Below are 22,848 nucleotides of genomic sequence, written 5' to 3' on the forward strand. Positions count from 1 at the left end.
AGGAGGCCAGAGAAGTCCTCGAGGCTGTTTTGAGGAGCTTGGGTTTTGTCTCAGTAGTGCTGGAGCCACTGAGAGGTTTCACACTGGGTTCTACCTGCTGAGAGTATGGGAGCCAGACTCTTCACACGCACGGAGACCAGGCTCAGAAGACATCACAGAGCCAGGGGCCTGTGCAGTCAGCTGGGAATGACCAACCATGGTCTCCCGGGCACTGCCTCCTCTGTCACCACCCTTGATGGGTCCTCACAGTGCCAGCCAAGCAGCCCAGGTGAGGCCAGGAAACCAGGCTGGGCAGAGCTTTCAAAAAAAGAGGAGAAAAACCTTCTAGAATCATAGGAAAGAGAAATTAAAAAAAAAAAACAACAACAAACTTTTGTTATGGACATTTGTAAGCATTTATAAGAGTAGAATGAATAGTATAATACAGGAGCAATGGACCAATCATTTAACTTCAGCAGGAGACCTGGGTTCGATCCCTGGGTCGGAAAGATCCCCTGGAGGAGGAAATGGCAACCCAGTCCAGTATTCTTGCCTGGAGAATCCCATGGACAGAGGAGCCTGGCAGGCTACAGTCCATGGGGTCACAAAGAGTTGGACGCAACTTGGCAACTGAGTAGCAGCAGCAAATACATGTATATACACATACACATGTATGTGAGATCAGTGGGGTGACAGTGTCAGGCCACGCACACGCTCTGTCTCCTAGCAGCCTTTTCTCTCAGCCTTTTCAACCATCCCTGATGGCTGTGGCCTGAGTCTTTGACACTGAGCTTTGCCAGTGGTCATGTTTGAATTCCTTGCATACGTTTTCTAGACCTTCCTCTGTTAAAAAAAAAAAAAAAAATGCTGCCCCTCCTCCGTCCACCTTTTGGAGTAATTCTTTGAGGTTATTATTCATATTAATGCTCCAGTGGTCCCAAATTTGGGTGTGGAAGCCCCTTTGAGCTGGAGTCTGTGTCCTTTTGTTAGGTCACACCGTTTGTCTAACACTTTTTTTTTTTTTTTACCTCCTGGCACAGGAGTTCCAGGTCCACCTGGCCTTTGGAACTAATCGATTCTCCAAGGAGCCTGGGTTCCTTTTAGTGGGGCATCATATTAAAATCCACTTCTGTCTACGGCTATGCCACCCTGAACGCATCTGATCGCGGAAGTTAAGCAGGGTTGGGCCCGGTTAGTACTTGGGTGAGAGAAGCCACTTAATTGTAGCAGGTGTTCTCAGCGTGGCTGAGATGTCGTTCCACCAGGGCCCTTTCAGTGGAGTGCTTCAGGGTGTATGTGTCTGTGTGTGAGTATGTGTGTCTATGTGCATGTATGTGATGTCTGTGTATATGACATTCAAATAACAGGCACAGGTCACCAGCAGCAAAGACATGAGACCACCCGAAGGACCCTGTGACCCCCGTGTGCAGCACTAGCCAAAATTGCACAGCTAGGAGGGCAGAGACCGGCACCCGGACTTAGAACATCCCCACCCCACCTCACAGTGCTATTACTTGCCCTCGTGTCCTGGCTGAGATTCTGGGGAGGAGGGTGACCTCTGTGTCCAGCATCATCCCAGACAGCCTCGGACACAGGGGTCCCCAAGTCAGTGTGTATGGGTGACAGAGATGTTTCTTTGGCCCTGCAGAGACACCTGGAAAAATAAGAGATGGTCCCGGATTTCTAAGTGGAGGGGTGGGGAGGCAGGAAAGAGTCGTTTGGGCTTGGGTGTAGGTTTGCTCTGTTTACCTGCCTTGCGTCCTTGGACACGTTGGTGTCTGCAGACCTCGGTGTCCTCATCTGTACAATGATGGTGATGCCAGTAACTTCCTGGGGTCAGGAGGACTCAGGGGGCATGTCTTCAGCTAATCTGATGCCTCCAGAGCTCAAGGACCATTGGCAACAGGTAACACTGAGGCTCAGAGCCGAGTTAACTCGACGGGATGTCGAGGCCAGTGAGTTCATCTTCTCGTCTATGAAACGATGACGTATGAAGGTCCCTTTGAGCTGGACACTCCAGGGATGTCAGTCTTGAGTAGTGGACTTCAGTTACTGGACATGGTAGGTCTGGGTGGGAGTGAGGGACTGATCGTGGATCTAGTGGGGAAGAGTCCGGGAGTGAGGGGACTGTGGGCAGGAACTCCCTTAAGCTCCTTATTTTGCCTGATGAGCAGTTGGGTTCCTGAGGAAGGGGCTGGCTTCCCCCCACCCCCACAAGACATTCATCTTGCTGGGTGATCCAGGGCTGTGCTGGCCTGGGGATGGGAGCTGTTGGTTCCCTGGGGCTTGCTAGAGGAGCCCCTCCATGCTTTTTCTGGGTCTTTCCCTGTAAAGGCCTAGCAGCCACTTTCTTCCATCCCACTAGAGACAGAATAAGGCTGTGAGTCCCAGGACACACATGCAATGCTGCCGCAGTGCCTTAGGGGCCAGCCTGCTTCCCAGCTCGACGTGTGGCTCAGGACAGGAGGGCACATCCCACATCTTGCTCAGGGACCCTACTCAGTCCCTAATGTAAAGGCTGATGGGACAGCAAAGAGCCAGGCTTAACCTTCTCCGTCAGGGCCGTAGACTCCTAGGATCAGTGTGGTGTTTTCAGCTGGCAATCCTGAGTCTTCCATTCCAGGGCCGTCCAGGATCTAGAGGCAAGCTGCCGAGGTCCGGTGGGCCCAGTGGTCCTTAGGATGAGGATCTTCTTGCCGGCAAAGGGAAGACCCCAAAAGGCAACCCCAAAGTCGGAATGGAAGCTGAAATCACAGCCTCCCTGCTCTTGGGGTAGGGAGGGTGACAAGTCACGGAGGTGTGGCAGAGCACCCCGGTCCATGGTACATGGATCCAGGGTGTGATATGTTGGACAAGGTGGGGAATTCAGAATAAGATGTCTTGTTCTGAATCCTGTAACAGGAGATGGTGGCCCACAGTCCGCCTTAACTCTCTACTCCCAGATGGATTCTGCAGGTGGAGACAGCTCTCAGAACTGCTTAGCAGCAGAGGGCAACTGAAGGGTTAATGCTCCCAGTCACCGATGGGGAGACGAGGAGGCAGACCTGCTTTGGAGCAGTTTTCTCAGAGCTCCTGTTGGAAGGTTTCCTCCAATTCGCCTTCAAGCCAGGGCATGGAAGGCTCCTGCCTGCCCTCTCCCAGAACATGGTGACTTAGGGGTTAACAACAGCTGAAGGAGCATCCTCGAACTTCCCTGGCACGGGGCTTTTAACCCATCCCTCCACCTTCAGGGAACCCGAAGGAAAAAGGATGTCCAATATGGAGAACAGCTCTGACGATATTTCTTGCCTCTCTCCCCAGAACCTGGGATCCTCGTCACCAAGCAAAAAGCAGAGCAAGGAAAACACCATCACAGTAAGTGGCTCCCGCGCGGCAGGTGGGGTGGCAGGCTGGGACTCTGGTCCACAGCTGGGCTGTTGCCATGGCAGTGTGAACCTCTGAGTGGAAGCGATGCCCAGCCTAGAATCTGGGAAGTTCTAAAGCTTGGACGTAGCTGAAGTTTCCCACCACCCCCTGCCGCCCCCGACCCCCACCCCCTGCCTTGCCCTGGCCCTTCTTCTGTTGATTTCTTATTCACTTTTTCTCTCCAGGCAAATAAGTGGAAGGATGGTGCTCGGAATAATGCAAAACCATTTTTCTCAGGGCAGGCAAGGGAAGCTGGTGTGCAGGAGTGGGTGGGAGGGGGTGGACTGTGCTCTGAGCAAGTGACGTGACGTGTAAATTACAGCCGTGGCAGGGTGGCTTTTGTGCGGGGTAACTTCTGGAAGACGTCAAAGTTAAAAGCAAGAGAACGCGCCCTAAGAATAGAGTTCCTAATGGGGAAGCAGGCAGCCTCTGCCTAGAGCAGCCACACAGTCTCCCAGGGCTGAAAGCCCGCCAAGACTCACCGGCCCCCCAGCCCCGTGGAGGCTGAAGAGGACCTCCCCCCATTTCCCTCCCCACTGCCCCCACCCCACATCAGCCTTGTGCTCGGGGAAAGCTGGCACTGAATGTCAACATCCCTCCACGTAGAGAAACAACTTGTCTGTCTGCTCAGACAGACCAGAACTTGGAGATGGGAGAAGTGTGGTCCCGGGTATGCGGTTTTGACCAAGTGCTGCAGAGCTGGGACCGGGGGATGGGTCCCTAGGCCCATTGCCATGCTGCCCACAGCCTCAGAGATGGAAGTGGCAGGGAGACCCCTGACCCGGCTCATGCAGGCTGCACATCCACTTTGGAGGAAGAAGCAGTGGGCAAGCAGTGACAGTAACAATCATAATTGCTGCCACTGCATGTGCATTTATTATGCACCACTAGGCTTCTGAGCACCCATTCTAGGCTCCAATCACTGAGGGAGGGGCGGGTGATTGGACCAAGGTGGGTATGGGGATGGGGAACCTAGACTCTGAAGCCAGGGTATCAGTCACAGCACTTCTGAGCTGGACAGTGACCTGGGGAAGCTTTCCTGGCCTCTCTGTGCCTCAGTGTTCCCGTCTGCACAATGGGGAGATGGTGGGCGTGTGTGCCCTAGGGATGGTGTAAGGACGGAGTGAGTTCATACCTGGAAAGCCCTTAGAACAGCCTGGCACACAGTAGGTGCTCAGTTCGCACCAGTCTCCTCGTCGCCCTATTTACAGATGAAGAAACTGAGGCACAGAGCAGGACCTCAGCCAAGGTCACAGCTAGGAAGCATCGGGGCTGAGACCTGTGCCCCTTTTTTTTTCATTAATTTTTATTTGAGTAGAGTTGCTTTACAAAGTCATGCTAAGTTTCTGCTGAACAGTGAAGTGAATCAGCTATATCTATACATACATCCCCTCTTTTGGATTTCCTTCCCATTTAGGTCAGCAAAGGGCATTGAACAGAGTTCCCTGAGCTCTGCAGGAGGCTCTTAGCGGTCGTCTGTTCTATTCATAGTATCAGTAGTGTATAGATGTCAATCCGCACCTCCCAATTCCTTCCACTCTTCCTGTTCCGCCTTGGTATCCATACATTTGTTCTGTATGTCTGTGTCTCTATTTCTGCTTTACAAATAAGACCACCTATACCGTTTTTTTTAGATTCCACATACATGCGTTAATATCCAATATAAACAAGTACTTTATATTAAAGCGTATATCTGAGACCCGAACTCTTATCACCGGCAGTGTCCCCCTGGAAGTTGCCCCCTGAGGTGGGGGACCAGGTGACTCAGGGTGGGGCCAGCGACAGTTTCCTTGTTACTGGAGCTGATGGGCAGGGTGTGGGAGACCCCCACCCCACCCCCTGGGCAGACCTCCCATAGGTGAATTTTGCAAAAAGCCCTTAGGGTGCTAGGGCAAAGTAGGAGCTTCTGAAGTTTCCTGAAATCGGGAGGAGAAAGTGCAAGAGAGGGAATATGTTAGCATTGTAGAAGGAGAGTGAAAGAGAAAAGGGGGAAGCAGAGGGTTATGCCTCCCTTGGGTGATGGTGTGCCTCTCACGGGCTGGGGCCTGGGTCACCTGCCTCGGTCTGCCTTTCGCTCAGAGCTTAGGGCTTTGTCTGTGTGGGCTGGGTGTGGCCCTGGGTCTCCTGGCAACTCAACTCCTCCATCCCTGCCTCACCACCTTCACTCCTCCTTCCCTCTGCCCTGCATCACTGCCTCTCATCCAGAGCCTCAAGGGTACTTGTTTAAAATGCAGGTTCCTAGGTTGGTCCCTCCAGGGTGAGGCTATAAAGTTCGGGTTGTAATCAGCATCCCCCCTGGGTTTGAAATAAACACTCAAGCCTTAGGGACTTTTTGCTGGGGCGACTGAGGAGGGGCACAGCGAGAGTGAGGAACAGAGCCCCCTGGCTGTGAACCTGGATCTGCCGGCTGCCAGCCCGAGGGCCCTGCTCATCTCCAGACTGGAGGTGGGTGTCCTCGCTGGCTGGCCGGCGGGGCTGAAGACCTCTGTACCTCGGCTCTCTTCCTCCCCGGGAGTACTCTCTCTCCACCCACAGCTCCTTCCTCTGAGCCCTGATCCTGCAGAGCTCATGGTTTCCCTGGGAGGCAGTGTTGCAGGGGTGGGGCTGAGGGGGGAGCGTGGAGCTCGGGCCCAAGCCTCCCTCTTCCTGGCGTGTGGGATTGGGGTGAGGGTCCTCTCGCACGATCTGACCCTAGGAGCAAAGATTTGCAGACCTGTGTGGCAATGACGGATACAACCAGGCATCTGAGTCTGGCTACCAATGTGGCTGAGATGCAAGGACCCAGGTTTATTCTGATTCTCTGGCTTGCCCCCCTCCCCCCACACACCCCACCCCACTGGGTCTGGAAGAGGTTTTGAAGAGGCAGACACATGTGCTGCTTGACAGCAATGGAGCCCCGGGTAGGGCTGGCGGTGAGTGGGCTTGATTGGAAGTGACGGGCGGTGATGGCAGTTCACAGCCCTCGGCACCAACATCATGCATAAAATCTAGAGGATTCGAGAGCAGATGACAGCCAAGCCAGCCAGCCACACTCCTGCCCTAGAAAGAGGGGTCTGGGCTCCCCTGATCCTCAGGTTCCTGGTGTGGCCCCCTGGGGCCTGGGGCCCTGGGCGGGAGCTTGGAGGCCAGATGTGTATGCACCAGGGGGCATTTCTATTCTGCTTCCTTAGGTCTGGCTTTTGCCTCTTACATACCCTCCCCATTAGCCTCTCTCCAGGAGGAAATTCTGTAGAGCTAGGAGATCAAAGCAGTCCAGCCTAAAGGAAATCAACCCTGAATATTCACTGGAAGGACTGATGAAGCTGAAGCTCCGATCCTTTGGCTACCTGATGGGAAGAGCCGACTCATTGGAAAAGACCCTGATGCTTGGAAAGATTGAGGGCGGGAGAAGAGGGTGACAGAGGTTGAGATGGTTGGATGGCGTCACCGACTCAATAGGCTTGAGTTTGGGCAAACTCCAGGAGATGGTGGAGGACAGGGAAGCCTGGCGTGCTTGCTGCAGTCCATGGGGTGTGAAGAGTGGGACAGGACTGAGTGACTAAACAACAGCAAAGGAGGAAGTTCAGGGCCCATTTCGATGTAAAACCACCATCTTTACTGTGCTGAAGGCGGCCTCTGCCTCCAGGGAGGCCTCCATGCCGGGCCTCCCCGCAGGAGGCGCCTTGGCTGGGTTGCACTTGTATTCAACAGCTCTCGCACCATGGTTGGATGCCTTTGTGGCGACTGTAGCCCCCTTAAGACGCCCCCCAGAGAGATTCTGGGGGCTGCTCTTGTTCCGGTAGAACCCCAGCTGCTTAGTGGGCCCACTGGGAGCAGAGCAGGTGTTACTACGGTTACTGGGGGCTGGAGTCAGTCCCTGAGCGAAGACGCTGCTGGTCGAGGGTAATGATCTTGGGAGCAAGAGTGAGAGGGACCCCTGGAACTTTCCGCAGACACAGCAGGGTAGAAGGCATCTTCTGCTGCTGCCTCCAGCACCCCTTCCTACTTGCACCCCTGCCTTGGATGAGGACATGGCATAGTTACAACCATCGAGGGCAGAGACTACCCGTTCTGTCTCTAGGCTCTGTTCCTTGTACTGACAGACACTGACAGCCCCCATCCTGTGGCTGTGCTGGGACACAGCAGGGAGCAGGGCAGTTTCCTCCTCTCTGGCAAAGAGAGATGCTACACAAGCAGTCAGGAGAAATACAAATGCACACGTGCAAAGTGCTAGAAAGATCCACCCTAGTGCGCAGCACCAGGTAGCCGTTCAACAAAGGTTTGCATGAACCGCAGACGAGCAAGTGTTCCTGGTACAGCTTCATGGATGCAAATACTTCTGCAGCCCTCGGTTAACCAAATGAGGCCAGTGACCCAGCTCGTGGGGTTGCTGGGAGGATGAAGTGAAGAGCCACCAAAGCTCTTGGCAGGAATTCTCCCAGGAATTCCACGAGTTTTACAAGTTCCTTCCACAGCAGGGTTGGTGAGGTGCAGTTCTGGAGATGCCCACCAAGCGGGTGCAGGGCTCTGTGAGGATTCAGGAAAATTCCTGTGAGATTCCTGGGCTGGAGAAATGCCAAAATCAGGGTTGACTGAGTGGAGATGGGCACTCAGGGGCCACTGGCCAGTCCCTCTGAGGGCTAGTGCCCTCAGAGTGGCAGAAGCCACAAGCCCTCTCCCCCAGCCCCATTAGCTTTCCTTCAGTGGTGGTTACAGGGCCACTCTTTGTGGGAGCCCCCCTGCCTTCTAGACCCTGGACAGCACTTTCTAGAAGACCTCTAACCCCTCTGCGTGCCTTCAACCTCCTACTCCATGATTCTTAATGCCCAGTGCAATGTCATAGTTCGTTTGTCATTATTACATTTGCTTTCAATTGCCGTGGGCTACATTATGAAACAAAATAAAGACGGGCTGTGATCATCATTATTTGTTGAGGCAAGAAAAGCTGGAACGTGAAATAAGGACCATGTGAGGCTGTGGAATCCGGCCCTGCTTTCCAGAAGGAGACTCCCCTCTGGACATTCTCTGGGGTGTCAGCCTGAAAAGAGGGTTTGGGAAGACCCACGGCCTGAGCTGGGTGTCAAGAGGCTGTCTGGCCCCCAAGACTGCAGGCCAGTGATGCCTCGGGTGGCAGTGGGACGGGCTCGGGGGGGGAGCTCCCCACCCCGGGGTTGCCTTGGCCCCCACCTGGACCTTGGTGGCATTCCGTGTCCCCCTGCTCAGGGCTCTCTGGATCATCCCTGGCCATGGGCCTGCCTCTTGGGTCATGTTTCCTTCCAGAGCAGGACTCTCTGCCCTTACATTGGCCACATGCTAGTTTCTGGAAAGAGAGGGCTCTTTCCCTGGCTGGAATTTCTCCTGGATTCTCCCCCCTAGACTGCAGGAGGGGGATTTACTGGATTTACTTCCAGCCACCCCCGAGCCCCTAAACCAGAGGCTGCAGCTGGGGACCCATGGACCTGACCCGACTGGCAGAAGAGTTGCTTTGACTTGCAAGGGGTTGTTGTTGCTGTTATTAACCATGAGTGAATTGCCAACATTGGAGAAGGGACTTGCAACCCACTCTGGTATTCTTGCCTGGAGGATTCCATGGACAGAGGAGCTAGGCAGGCTACTGTAGTCCATGGGGTCACAAAGAGTCGGACATGACTGAGCAACTAACACTTTGACTTTCAAGCACTGAGATACTTCACGTATAAATCCTCGTTCTCCACTACTGTCAAGTCATCACATAAGCTGATAAGCCTGGACTCTTCATTCTAGCTTGACAGCAGTTGGCAGGAGCTGAGAGGAATCTGCTCCCTGCCCCCACAGACAGACCCTCCCCAGCCTACCCCACTTTTGAATGTGGAGGCTGGTCACCCCCCACAGCCTGAGCTGCAGTTTCCATGACGTGCAGCCCCACACTTGTTTCCATGGCTTTCTGGCAATGGAGTTTCTGGCTTCTATTCAGAACCTCGGGGATTTTCTGCACTGTTCTCCCCCTGAACGTCTGACGACTCCCACTTCAGCAGTTGTTGGGATTGTGATGAGGGTTAAAGACTGCCGGGGCTTAGGCCTTGCCTTCCTGAGGCCTTACAGCTCCCAGAACAAATTAGCAGACTCTCCAGGAGCAGATGCGGGGCTTGAAGTAGCATCAGCAGGGTCGGCGGCGAAGGCACAGCTGCAAGCAGGGAAAGCCAGGAGTGCTGCAGATAGGCTCCAGCAGAAAAGTCCGAGACAGAGCCCAGGAATCTCTGCACTGCTCTCTCCTGGGCCAGCTAGCCCCAGGCACACACCCGGGATTCTCATTTCAGCTCTCTTTGTTCATAGAGTGCATGTTGTTCAGTTGCTAAGTCGTGTCTGACTCTTAGCGACTCCATGGACTACAGCACACCAGGCTCCCCTGTCCTCCACTGTCTCCCAGAGTTTGCTCAGATTCGTGTCCATTGAATCAGTGATGCCATCCAATTCTCTCACCCTCTGTCGCCTGTCCCCTTCTCCTCCTGCCCTCAGTCCTTCTCAGCACCAGGGTCTTTTCCAGTGAGTCGACTTTTTGCATCAGGTGGCCAAAGTATTCAGCATCAGTCCTTCCAATGAATATTCAGGGTTGATTTCCTTTCGGATTGACTGGTTTGATTTCCTTGCTGTCCCAGGGACTCTCAAGAGTCTTCTCCAGCCCTGTAATTCGAAAGCATCAATTCTGCAGCGCTCAGCCTTCTTTATGATCCAACCCTCATTCATATCTGTACATGACTACTAGAAAAACCATAGCTTTGACTATACTCACCTTTGTTAGCAAATTGTTGTCTCTGCTTTTGAATATGCTGTCTAGATTTGTCATAACTTTTCTTCCAAGGAGCAGGTATCTTTTAATTTGATACATTTATAGAATATATATCCTGAGATAAAATTCACAAGGTAACCTCTCACCCAGGATGCTCAGCCACTTAATTCCTTTCCCTAGAAGCAAATGATGTCATCAGTTTCCTCCCAGAAATATGCCAAATTGGTATCTATTCCTACCTCCTTCCTTTTTTTTTTTCCTTAACTCTAAGACAACAAACCCTAAATACTATTCCACCTCTTCTCCCCAGTCACCCACCCACTTAACACTGTCCTGCACCTTCCTTATCAGTACAGAAGAATGTCTCGCTGGGCCTTTCACCATGGTTATGATTCCTATCCATGTCTCTCATACTTTCTAATGATTCTCTTGCTGATGGCCAGTAGAGTTGGGCTCTAGCCTTTTGCTGTGTAGGCATAGCTGTGGTAAAAACCGTGTGCTTAAGTCCCTGTAGCCACGTGCAGGAGGAGGGGAGAATCCTACAAGCAGGGTCACTGGTGGAGGGCTCTGGACATTGGTTGTGTTGTTAAGCCCTGTTGCACTGCTCTCTAAGACGGCTTGGACTGACTCCAGCCCCTGTGGGGTGGGGGCGAATGCCGGTCACCCCTCATTTGAATGCTGACCACCGCACGATACCAGTGCATGTTCTTGACCAAGCTGGCCCTGTAGGGAGACTGCTTGAGTGCTTTGTCCTGGGACTAAAGCCTCCCCAGCTTCTCCTAACCCTCTAACCAAGCTGTGCTCTCTCCTGTCTGTGCCTTCCAGATAAACTGCGTGACGTTCCCTCACCCAGACACAATGCCGGAGCAGCAACTGCTGAAACCAACCGAGTGGAGCTACTGTGACTATTTCTGGGTAAGTGGTGCTCGGTGTTCCTTGGACTGTGGTCCCAGGGACCAGGAGTGAGCACCCGAGAGGTGCGGGAGGAGCCTTGAGCTCAAAGCAAAGCAACTTCTCCAGATGAATCCTAACAGCTGGCAGTCAGTTGAGCACTGGAGGCTGGAAACTTAAGACCCACTTGGAGTCTAGACTATTCTGTAAACCTCAGAGAGTCCACAGGGCAAAACAGAAACTCCAGCCAGAATGTAGGTAAGCTGGAGGGTCACCTTGCTGCTCAGCGGTGACAGGAGACCAAAGTCAACTCCACGAAAGGAACCTGGGCTCCAGCCTGTTCTGTCGCTCTTGAAGGTGATCTTGGACAGTGCTTCTCCGACAGCCTTCCTGTCTCTATCAAAGTCACCAGGAATTTGTAGGGAGCTCCAGCGTGAGCAACTCTGTTGTTCCAGAGCTTTTGTGTTACTTATGGGAACCTCCAGTTTTGCAAGATAAGCAAGTTCTGGAATGGGATGATGGTGATGGTTGCCCAACAGTGCTGCTTCTAAGTCACTTCAGTCGTGTCCGACTCTCTGCAACCCCACAGACGGCAGCCTACCAGGCTCCCCTGTCCCTGGGATTCTCCAGGCAAGAACACTGGAGTGGGTTGCCATTTAATGCCACTGAACTGTGCACTTAAAAATGGTTAAGATGATACATTTTATGTGTAGTTTTCCAAAATTAAACATCTTTTGACAGATGCCGAGTCCTACTCAGAAACTCTTGGAGTCCTCCTGGACATTTGTATTTTAAAGTTAACAAGGGCTTTAAAAATGAAATCACCCCATTCTGGAATCAGACAGTGGTGATGATTGTACAACCTGTGTATATATTAAAAACCAGTAATCATACACTGGGGCTTCCCTGGTGGCCCAGCAGTAAAATATCTGCCTGTGATGCAGGAGCCACAGGTTCAATCCCTGGGTCTGGAGGATCCCCTAGAGAAGGAAATGGCAACCCACTCCAGTGTTTTTGCCTGGGAAATCCCATGGACAGAGGAACCTAGCAGGCCACAGTCCATGGGGGTCACAAAGAATCGGACATGATTGAGTGACTTAATCACCATCACCAATGGTCCACCTAAAAAAATAAAGTTTTGCAAAGGCCCCAAGGAATCAGAAATTAAAAAAGAAAAACTTTATAAAATTTCATCCACCATGCAGAATGGATTATCTACCCTTTTTTAGATTTGCTAACCAAGTGTATATTAAACAGTCACTTTTGTCTTCCTACCAAACCTCTTGCACTTTAGAAGCTAGCCAGGGATTCCTGTTGCCCCATCTGTGTTTCTTCTAGATCTTCTGAGATGAGTATGGGGTGGGGATATTGCAGGAAGAACTCTGGCTCTGGCAACAGACACACCTGGAGATGGTGAAGAAAGAGCTCAGGGGTGTGGATGAGCAGGGACCAGAGTGTATGAGACCTCATAGGCTCCATCAGTGTGCTGTATTTTATTCTGTTTGCAGTATAAACAGATGGTGGAGGATTCAAACAGGAACAGGATGTGATCTGGTTTGTATGTGCCTTGGAACATGCATGCATGTTATGTCATTTCAGTCATGTCCAACTGCGCAACCCTATGGATCCTCAGTTCATGGGATTCTCCAGGCATAATAATGGAGTGGGTTGCCCTGCCCTCCTGCAGGGGACCTCCAAGACCCAGGGATTGAACCTGCGTCTCTTATGTCTCCTGCATCGGCAGGTGGATTTTCTTTACCACTGGCACCACCCAGGAAGCCCCACGTGTCATATAGGGAAGGCAGGAGTGCCCCTTAGCCTCTGGGAGGCCAGGGAAGATGGTGGCAGCTGTGGAGATGGAGGGGAGGAGCTGAATTTGGAGATGTCATCCAAAAAGAAGGGAACAGGAACCAAGCATGGGAAGTGGACCAGCTTAGACTCCAGGAATGGGTACCCTGGAAGCCAGAGGTCAGTGGAGGGGAGAGGGGTTGGAGAGTGAGGGAGAGTGGGCGATCCTGGTCAGTGCCATCCTGCTTCCATCTCGATTCAGGCTTTCCTGGGACTCTGATACCTACCCTAGGGCTTTGTCTCCCTGACCATCAAGACCTTTTCTTCTCACAGAAATTTCTCTGCTGACACAATCCTTAAAGCCCACTTCTTTGGGCCGGTTTTCCCAGTGTGGACAAATTGCTCAGCCTGTCCATCCTCTCTGGGAGGTGGATTGGGGCTAAGTGTTTTGAATAATTTTTCTTTGACTTTTTCATGAAGATGTAGCATTCATACAATGGAGTGCACACATCTTAAATGTACTTGGAGTAAGTTTTCAACGGCCAGAGCAGCTGCACTGTGATGTGGCTGAGATGTCAACCCTGGAAACCTGCCTTTTTCCACTCCGGCAGTGGCCCTTCAATCCAGCTTCTCCCCAGAAGTCACTGCAATCTTTTAGGCATGTGCATTGGAGGATGGCACTGCCTGGCCAGTGTTAAAGTGGATGGCAAGGCTCAGGGTTGGGGTTACCTGCCCCCGAGGTTATCCACTGTCTCCCAGCTCAGTCAAGATGCTAAAATTCTGCAGAGGATCTAGCCAGCCCAAGCAGCCACCTGGAGCCTGTGTTCTTGGCCACCTGCCCTTCCTTTTCTTCATTTCTAGGTTGAGGGGTTGAGAGGCCCAGATGTGGGGCGGCTGCAGTGGTCAGGGCTCAAGCATCCGGGAGCACGTTGGGGCAAGGGCGCCGGGAGGGGCGTGAGTTGGGGCGGCTGAGACTACTGCCCTCGTCCTCCTTCTCGGGCTGAGGTCAGTGTTATTAGCAGGTGACTCGGGGTCTCTTGAGAGTCCCTTGGACTGCAAGGAGATCAAACCAGACAATAAAAGGAAATCAACCCTGAGTATTCATTGGAAGGACTAATGCTCAAGCTGAAGCTCCAGTACTTTGGCCACCTGATGCAAGGAGCCGACTCACTTGAAAAGACCCCCACGCTGGGAAAGATTAAGGGCAGGCAGAGAGGGGTGTGGCAGAAGATGAGAAGGTTGGATGGCATCACTGACTCAGTAGACATGAGTTTGAGCAAACTCCAGGGGATGGTGAAGGATGGGAAGCCTGGTGTGCTGCAGTCCATGAGGTCACAAAGAGTCGGACACGACTGAGCGAATGAAGAACAACAGGGTCTTTTCTGGGGTCTGTCTTCCCTACACTCCGTTCATCCCAGCTCCAGACGCCGGTGTCCCTAAGCGCTCCTGCCTCTCTCTCCCTCCTAGGCTGACAAGAAGGACTCCCAAGGCAACGGCACGGTGGCTGGGTTTGAACTGCTGCTGCAGAAACAGCTGAAGGGCAAGCAGATGCAGAAGGAAATGTCGGAGTTCATCCGGGAAAGGTGAGTCCTGGGCCCTCCCTGCTCCGGGGCTGGTGATGGCACCCACCGTGGTCCCTGAGCCCGGCGTGAGCCCCGCACACCCAGCTCTGCACTAAGGGACGTGCAAAATAGGAGTCAGACTCACGGGCCTTGGGACAAGTCTGGCCAGCAGGTGTGTTGCTTTGGCCTATGTAGTGTTTTCAAAGATTCAAACCAATGTTAAAAACTGGTGGATTTCACATTAAAATCTGCATATCTGACCTCTCTGGGGAGAGCAAAAAGTCTGGCTCCGTGGCTGTGCCTCCCTCATGCAACAGTGCCTGGAGCTGAGGAGCAGCTGCCCGTGTGCTGGGAGCCTGTGCTTCCAGTTTGCTGCAGTCCCCACCACTCCATAATATATTGCCATGAAGACTGCTTGGCTCCTTTGCTTATCTGTGCATGCACAGCCACTGTTCTTTAATGTAACAAAAAAGGAGAATGTTACCTTCTGTTCATCTTTGAGTCAAAACCACATCCCAGCCCTGGGCATCCGGAAACACCCACCCCTACCCCCATCTCTGCCTTTAGGGAACTCAGTCTGATGGGAGAGGTCAGGTCATTATGATAAGAGCAGAGTATAATAGTGGTTTGCCTGTGTGTAGATGAGGAAACAACGCATGCCTGCTCAGTCATGTCTGACTCTTTTGCAACCCCCTGGACTGTGGCCCGCCAGGCTCCTCTTCCATGGAATTCTCCAGGCAAGAATACTGGACTGGGTTGCCATTTCCTCCTCCAGGAGATCTTCCCCACCCAGGGATCAAACCTGTGTCTCCTGCATTGGCAAGGAGATTCTTTACCGCTTGAGCCATCAGCAAAGCCAAGGGAATGATGAATTCAGCCTAATGGAAGTGGGGAAAGTTATAGTGACAAGCTCCTTCTCCATCTCCCTCCCTCCCCAGGCTCTCCCAAGTTATGAGACTCTGTTAAGCTGACATTTACCTGCACATTCACACACATATGCTTACCCCCCTCCCTCACACACATACATACACACAACTTCATATCTGGAATTTCAAAGGCACACTGGAAATATTTACGGTAAATGGCAATGTATTTTTGAAATAATTTTTTTTTTGGCCACGCTGAGAGGCATGTGGGATGTTGGTTCACCCACCAGGGTTCGAACCCACGCCCCCTGTATTGGAAGTGCAGAGTCTCAGCCACTAGACAGCCAGGGAAGTCCCAATGTTTCTTTTTTATTTACAGCAACAGTAATTCAGTAACAATTCTGTGGTATGTTAAAGCACCTGCTTTCCTTTAGGAGGCCTATTTTCTATAGATAGAATCAAATCTTTGCTTTATGGCCTATGAAACAGGTAGGAAATTGAGAGACTGTGTAGTTCGGGTGTCAGAAAACAATAGTAGACACCAGGCCAAGAGGAAAATGGCTAGAAAAGCCAAGTTTGAACATACTTGTGGTTTATGCTTTCATAAAGACGTCACATTAATAAATAAATGGAACCATACATGCGAGAACCCTGGTCTTCCCTGGGACAGGTGGACTCTTGAGACTTCTCAGGCCACCTAGGGTCTCGAAGGGGCACCTTTCAGAGCCAGGAGGGGTGGGACCTGAGGTGCAGAAGCAAGAGCTGGGCCAGGGTGGGAGGCCAGCCATCCGGTGAAGCACGTGACCTCAGCTTAGGGGAGCGAGGCTGGCATCAGCCCTGGAGAGGACAGGCCTCGTGCCCGGTACACACAGTTGGCATTGCTGAACTTTTGAAGCTAAGAGTGTGACGTTGTTTTGACATGGTTAGATCTGCTTTCTCAAGAGATCTCCTGGCCGGAAGCTGCAGGCTGACTGTCCACATCCTCCTGGGGAGAGGAGGGACTAAAGACTCGCTGGATGGAGAGAAAGCGAGGGAGGCGGGCTTGGGAGGATGTGGAGATGGCAGAGGTGGTGGTGAGAGAAGGACCGAGACTGGGCCTCTCAGCACTGACGTGGGGAGTGATCGTGACCCCCAAATGCTGCCCGGAGATTCGATCAGGTCGCTCTTTCTACATCCTTTCACGCTTCAGCTCCTGAGAAGCCAAGAAGCAAATGCTGCAGCCCTGGGAGCATTTCTGGGTTTGTTTCGTTTCCCAGATGATGGACTAGGGGCCTCTCTGAGGCCCCAGCCGTCTGGCCGGCTCTGGTCATCACAAACATGGCTCTTCAGGGGACCGCTTAGACAGTGACTAATGCCATGACAACACGTTTTACACAGTTGTGGCAGATAATACAGACCCCTCCCCGGAGAGCTGCCTTGAAAGTGTGTCAAGGGCCTGCTGAAAGTGAAATCCAAGGCAACTTCCCTCTCTGGGGATGTGGCATCTGCTGGGCACCACTGGTTTCCATGGAGATGCTTGCATCCTGCAGGCTGGGAAGTTGGCGGCCTTGAGGGCTGGGAGAACATGGACAGCGTTCTCTTCCTGCTTCTTAGGGGCTGTGGCTACCTTGCAGGCTCTCACGCCAGAGCTCTCACTTAGGGGCAGGGCAGCCGTGGTCCATTACCAATTACATCTCTTCATTTAAGTGTTTGCTGTGTGTCCAGCCCTGTGCTAGGGGCTATGCAGATGACCACTTTTCATCCTCACACAGGCACCAATCCCCGACTTTGCAGATCGAGGTTCAATTTCATTCCTTCATTCAGCTCATATTAAGCACCTACTGTGAGTCGGGTGGAAAGACAAGAGCCACGTACTTGCAGAGCTAATGGTCTTTACACCGTTAATGAGCAGCAAGGCTGCAGGTCAGATCCACGGTCTAGCTCTGAGGAGCTGACATGTTGGGTTTTCTCCCTTTGCAGGATAAAGATTGAAGAGGAATATGCGAAGAACTTAGCTAAGCTCTCTCAGAACTCCTTGGCCGCACAGGAGGAGGGGTGAGTAGGAGGAACAGGGAGTGGGGTAGGGAGGGGGAGGGACACTCAAGAAAGGGGAGGATCCCTTTTCACTGATCACTGGTCATTGCCATGGTCCCGTATGGATGGTGAGGTCTCCATGCACCTGGCTGAAGGTGGGTGCCCATGATTCAAAGTGGGCATTCATGGTTAATGGTGAACATTCTTGGTTCAAGGTGGGCATTCACGGCTCCAGTTGACCAGCCATGACTCCAGGTGTGGGCATCCATGCTCAAGGTTGTGCTTCCACATTATTTACTCATTAGCAGCCAAGGGCCTCCTGGCAGATGCTGGAGTATGCCAGGACCCCTTCTGCCCTTTCCCCAGTAGCTTGGAACCAGCCTCCAGATGCCCACCCCTGCTCCCCTGTCTCTGAGAGCAGGCTGGCAAGAAACTAGATGTGGGAGGATTCCACACCTGGCCCCTTGGTTAGAATCTCTCCTGTGAGCCTAGGCCCAGGCTTCCCTCACCCTCCAGCTGTGACCATCCAGACCTCCGTGGGTGGGACCTTGGCTAGGGGAGGCCCAGCCCCACCCTTCTGGCCACAGAGGAGTCCCTAGTTGGGGGTAGATTGCTGCCTTCTGAGCTCCATATGTTAACATAGTTTCAGCCTGCTGGTGGTAAGACAGATCCGCACAGCTGCTATGGAAAACAGTTTGGCAATGTCTCAGAAAACTAACCAGAACTCCCACAGGACCCAGCAATTCCACTCCTAGGTTTATATCCAGAAGAACTGAAAGCAGATATTCAAATATATGTACATGCATGTTCATAGCAGCATGATTTATTATAGTCACCAAGTGGAAATAACCAAAATGTCCATCAAGGATGAATGCATAAGCTAAGTTTAGTCTGTCCACATTGGCTATATTGATAGGAATGTTATGCAGCCATAAAAAGGAATGAAGTACTGATCCTCGTTACCATGTGGGTGAACCTCAAAAACATTATACTAAGTGGAAGAAGCAAGATGCAAAGGTTGTATGTTATAGGATTCCATTTAGAAATGTCCAGAATAGACAGATCCATGGAGACAGAATGAAGATTGGTGGTTATCAGGAGTTGGGGGAAAGGGGACTGGGAGCAACTGTTTAATGGGTACAAGGTTTCCTTCTGGGGTGTATGTTCATCTGCTCAGGTTGCTGTAATAGAATACCATAGGCTGAGTGACTTAAGCCACAGAAATTTAATTAATCCAGATTCTGGAGGCTGGGAAGTCTAAGGTCAAGGTGCCAGCAGGGTTAGTGTCCCGTAAGAGCTCTCTCCTGTGTGGCAGGTGGCTTTCCCTTGGTGAGGAGAGAGAAGGAACTCTCCGGTATCTCTTCCTATGAGGATACAAATTCTATCAGATCAGGGCCCCACCCTTATGACCTCATTTAACCCTAATTACTTCCTTAGAGTAACAGATAAATGTCCAAATAACAGCCACACTGCAGGCTAGAGTTCCAACCTATGGATTTAGGGAACAACACAAGCATTCAGTCCATCACAGATGATATTGATAAAAAAAGCTTTGGAACTAGATAGAGGTGGTGGTTGCCCAGGATGGCCAATGTAGTAAATGCTTGTTCTCTTTGAAGTGGTTAATTTTTAAGAAAATATTTCTTTGGCTGTGCTGGATCTTAGTTGCGGCATGTGGGATCTAGTTCCCTGATCAGGGGTCAAACCCAGTGCTCCCCTGCATTGGGAACACTGAGTCTTAGCCATCAGGCCACCAGGGAAATCCCCTGGTTACATTTGTGTTAAGTGAATTTCCCCTCAGTCACAAAACAAAACCAGAATCTCAGGAGGTAAGAGCTGAAAGGCCCCCCGAAGTCCCCTCTCTAGTCTGACCTCCCTGCAGTGCAGTCTCTATTTGAATCCCTCCTATGAAGATTCAAATAGAGACTTCCTAGGGATGGAAGATACTCTGTCATAGTCATCAGAGAGCCGTGATGTTGAACAAGCCCGAATCTGCCTTCATAGCTTGAATTCTCCAGGGAACAGGGCTTTGCCAACCAAACGTAGCTTTGATTAGGGCCTCTTCGTGGGCTTGCCATACAGCCAAGAGGTTGGAATGGTTTTTACTGACCCAGCAGGCCACAAACCACAGGATCGCCCTGCATGGCCAGTGTCCCTTCCAGGGACATCAGTGAAGCTGCCTCCAGCCTCCTCCTGCTCCATGTACCCAAGTCTGGGACCAGGGCAGGAGGGGACCCATGAGGAAGTCTCCCCTCTGAACTGGGGATGGGGCTTTCCTACGTGTTCCCACGCCCTGCAGTGTCGCGCTACTGCTCCTAAGAAATTCCACCTCCTCAGCCTGGGCCACTGCCAGAGACACTCCATCCTGCCCATGCACATGGCATATGCTCCCGGCTACACGAGTCCAAAGTCAGGCCTCACCAGCATGCAGTACACATGTGCAGCCACAAACACGGGCAATCCACCACACACTCACAGTCACGGATTGGCATTGCTCGCCTGCAACACAGCCGTGAACACGTACCCCATCAGCCCTGTACCCACATCCCGCTCCCACACACACGCTTCTTCCAGGAGGCACATGGGCCCCTGTTCACAACCTGCAGCCCCACCGCTTTGCATTCACACATGGCTTTGTCTGTCAGCCCTTCCACCTGAAACTTTCAGAGCATGACGGTGGAGCCTAGAGATGTAGGGTAGCCTAGGAAGATGCTGATGGGGAGACTTGAGTTGCCCTCAGATTCCACAGGGTGTGTACAGAATAAACAGAATCAGGAGATGAATCCTGCCTTCAGTTTTGCTCTCCTGTGTGGAAAGGATTTTGGTCTTTCCTGGTTGGTAATTGTGACAGTAACATGGATTTTGATTTAGCAGGCCCCAGATGGTGTTCTGGAACAGAAATTATGTCTTGGGGTGTTTGTTTGTTTTTTCCCATCAACCTCTTATCACAGTCTTCAATGAGAGAATTTCTAAATGGCTTTTTTCCTAAGTTGTGATGTGGCTCCAAGGCTGGCTAAGATGTTGCAAGGGGGCTGAACCAGCTCAGATAGGCCCGTCCACGTGTTTGGAGTGATGTCCTCCTGCCTGTGGGGGCCCAACCTGGCAGTGGGGCCAAGGACATGGCCCTAAGTATGAAACTGTGCTTCTGCCTTTCCTCCCAATAGTCCAGATGACAGTCTCAGGCCACTGTCACCATCCCTGGGCCAGTTATTGACTGTGTGCTTTGCTAACAGCTGACTTACAAACACTCAGCACCAGCAGGGCTTCTGGGCTCTTGTTCAAATCTCCCGCAGGCTGGTGAGTAGCTTCGCCGCAGGGAGAAACGCCCCCTTTGACCTCACTGTCATGGAGCTCCCGCTTCTCCCCAGGACTGCTGCTGTGAGCAGTTGACTTTTATCCTAGTTGTGTGATCCATCTGGAGGTCACCTGTGTGCGTGGCTGGGGTCAGGGGCAGGATTTCTTTTTCCCTGTGGATTTAGAGTTGTCTCTGCACCTGGTGTTGAAAGGCTGTCCGTTTCTCCGTGAAGATGCTTGGCATCTTTATTGCACATAGATCACCCGTATTTGGATAAATCTTTTTCTGAACCTGGTATTCTGATCCCATATCTGTATGACTCTCATGACTCCTTCCACTCCCTCCTTCTCCCCACCCCAGGCCCTCTACCCATCTGCCCAGTCAGGTGAGGGTACAGGCCACCCAGCATGGCCCCAACCCAGCTCCCACGAGCTCAGGCCCTTCAGGCCAAGACAGACATCAGCAGCTTGCATCTTCCCAATTCCCAATCCCTTCTCAGGTGGGCCCCCCAGCCAGAATCACCCAAGGGGACCTTTCTTTGCTGTCCAACTCCTAGATAAAATCGGTCAGGCACCCACCCTGGCCTGAGCCAGCACCACCACCAGACAGGCCTGGACTCTGATCAGAGGGATCCATTCTGTTCTGTTGGGTAATTTTCAGCTGCTGGCTGCTCAGCTTAGAACCCAGAAGCCTCGCAGCAGGCTGTCTTTTAATCAGGTTTTGCCACTCGAGTTTAATGAATTCTCTGGGGGAAGTGGCTTTTTGATGAAAGGAAGTCAACTGACCGTTCAGCCCTGGTGTACTGGCTGGGTGAAGAGGTCTCGAGCAAGAATGCAGGAGCATCAGTGGGAAGGTCAGAGAGGTTCAAGAGTTCTCAGTCAGGGAGATTGGAGCGTGGGGGCATGCTTTCAAAAGTCCAGGGGACTTTGGGAGATTGCTTGTACTCGGAACATCTCTTTCAAGTGGAAAAGCAATTTAGCTTAGAGGACTCTGCCATTCTCTGGTTGGCTGTGGGCAGCACTGGGGCTTTATTACTGACCAGAATAGGTTCTAGAGCATGGGTCGGGAGGCCATGTTCCTGAAGATGGGGATGGCAAGCCTTCTCAGCGGTGTGGGCAGCCCTAGGAGGCCCCTAGACCCAGGTGGTCCATCTTAGCCCCCCCAGAAGTCAGGCCACTGGAGGTTTGCCTGGAGGCAGGGCTGTGTGATACCTTCTGTTAGAGAAGGGCTTCTTCCTGGAAAGGCACCCATTCTCCCTCCTTGTTTGCCAGCAGGTGTTTGCACCCCTCAACAACAAACCAGGGAGGGTGACGGGAAGGCAGGGGACAGTCATGGGACAGGTATCAGGGCCCTCGTGACACCCCCCACCAGCCCCATCTGCCTAATCCTCTGGGCTTCTGGACACTTCCCAGGCACTCAGCTGGCTGCTGCAGTCAGTTCTCTCAGCTGTACGATGCTCAGCTCGTTTGGGGGTGGCTTTTCCAGTCCCATAGGTCAAGGCATGGTACTCATGTTTGTTTTGTGCCCGACCTCCTCCTCATCCAAGTCCATGGTCTCAGGCATCGTACGTTCCCCAGGGACTCGGAGTCAAGACCCACCATCCTGCCTCATGGGGGGAGGGCTGTGGCCTCTGCCCTGAGGTCAGTGCGTCCGTCCTCGAGCCTCACCATCTCCTTGGTGTTGCAGCTCCCTGGGAGAAGCGTGGGCGCAGGTGAAGAAGAGCCTTGCAGATGAGGCTGAAGTTCACCTCAAGTTCTCTGCCAAGGTAACCCCTCCCTGGGTTGGTCTTATACACACATGTGCAGCTGCTGCTCCAGTGTGTGGTGTTGCCTGGTTTCCACGGTGTAAATTTCAAGAGTCAGGAAGAGATGCTAGCAATAGATGGTTGCTCCCCTGTACCAACAAAATAGCATCGAAAGCCATACACATCCATCAAGAGTGCAGATAATAATCAGATGTCGTTAATAGGAGGGTGTGAGGGTATGTGTTACCTTTGTTTTTAATACAGTTTGTTAGTTTTAAGTTTAGACCATTTAATTTTTAATACTGATTGTTCTTTACTAATCAACTCACAAAATTCCTCCAAGTTTAACCCTGGGCTATGGTGAGCCTTGGGCTTCCCTGGTAACTCAGACAGTAAAGAATCTGCCTGCATTGCAGGAGACCCAGGTTCGATCCCTGGGTTGGAAAGGTCCCCCTAGAGAAGGGAATGGCTTCCCACTCCAGTTTTCTTGCTTGGAGAAATTCCCTGGCAGGCTACAGTCCATGGGGTTGCAAAGAGTTGGACACGACTTAGTGACTTAG

General features: G+C 52.1%; 1 protein-coding gene across 30 annotated transcripts in view; it reads left to right on the top strand.

Moving 5' to 3' along the window:
- GAS7 (growth arrest specific 7) overlaps positions 1 to 22,848 on the top strand; it is a 213,374-nt gene that overhangs the window by 170,176 nt on the left and 20,350 nt on the right. For all 30 annotated transcript variants that reach the window (XM_086358897.1, XM_086358926.1, XM_086358900.1 and 27 more), the window contains 5 exons: positions 3,280 to 3,333; positions 10,955 to 11,044; positions 14,276 to 14,391; positions 17,196 to 17,270; positions 22,231 to 22,309. In XM_086358897.1, the coding sequence (XP_086215023.1) occupies positions 3,280 to 3,333; positions 10,955 to 11,044; positions 14,276 to 14,391; positions 17,196 to 17,270; positions 22,231 to 22,309 (414 nt within the window). The remainder of the gene's footprint in view (positions 1 to 3,279; positions 3,334 to 10,954; positions 11,045 to 14,275; positions 14,392 to 17,195; positions 17,271 to 22,230; positions 22,310 to 22,848) is intronic.

Source organism: Bos grunniens, chromosome 19, assembly GCF_055505025.1.
Source record: "Bos grunniens cultivar Pamir isolate PY7600 chromosome 19, Bosgru_T2T1.0, whole genome shotgun sequence".
NCBI lineage: Eukaryota > Metazoa > Chordata > Mammalia > Artiodactyla > Bovidae > Bos > Bos grunniens.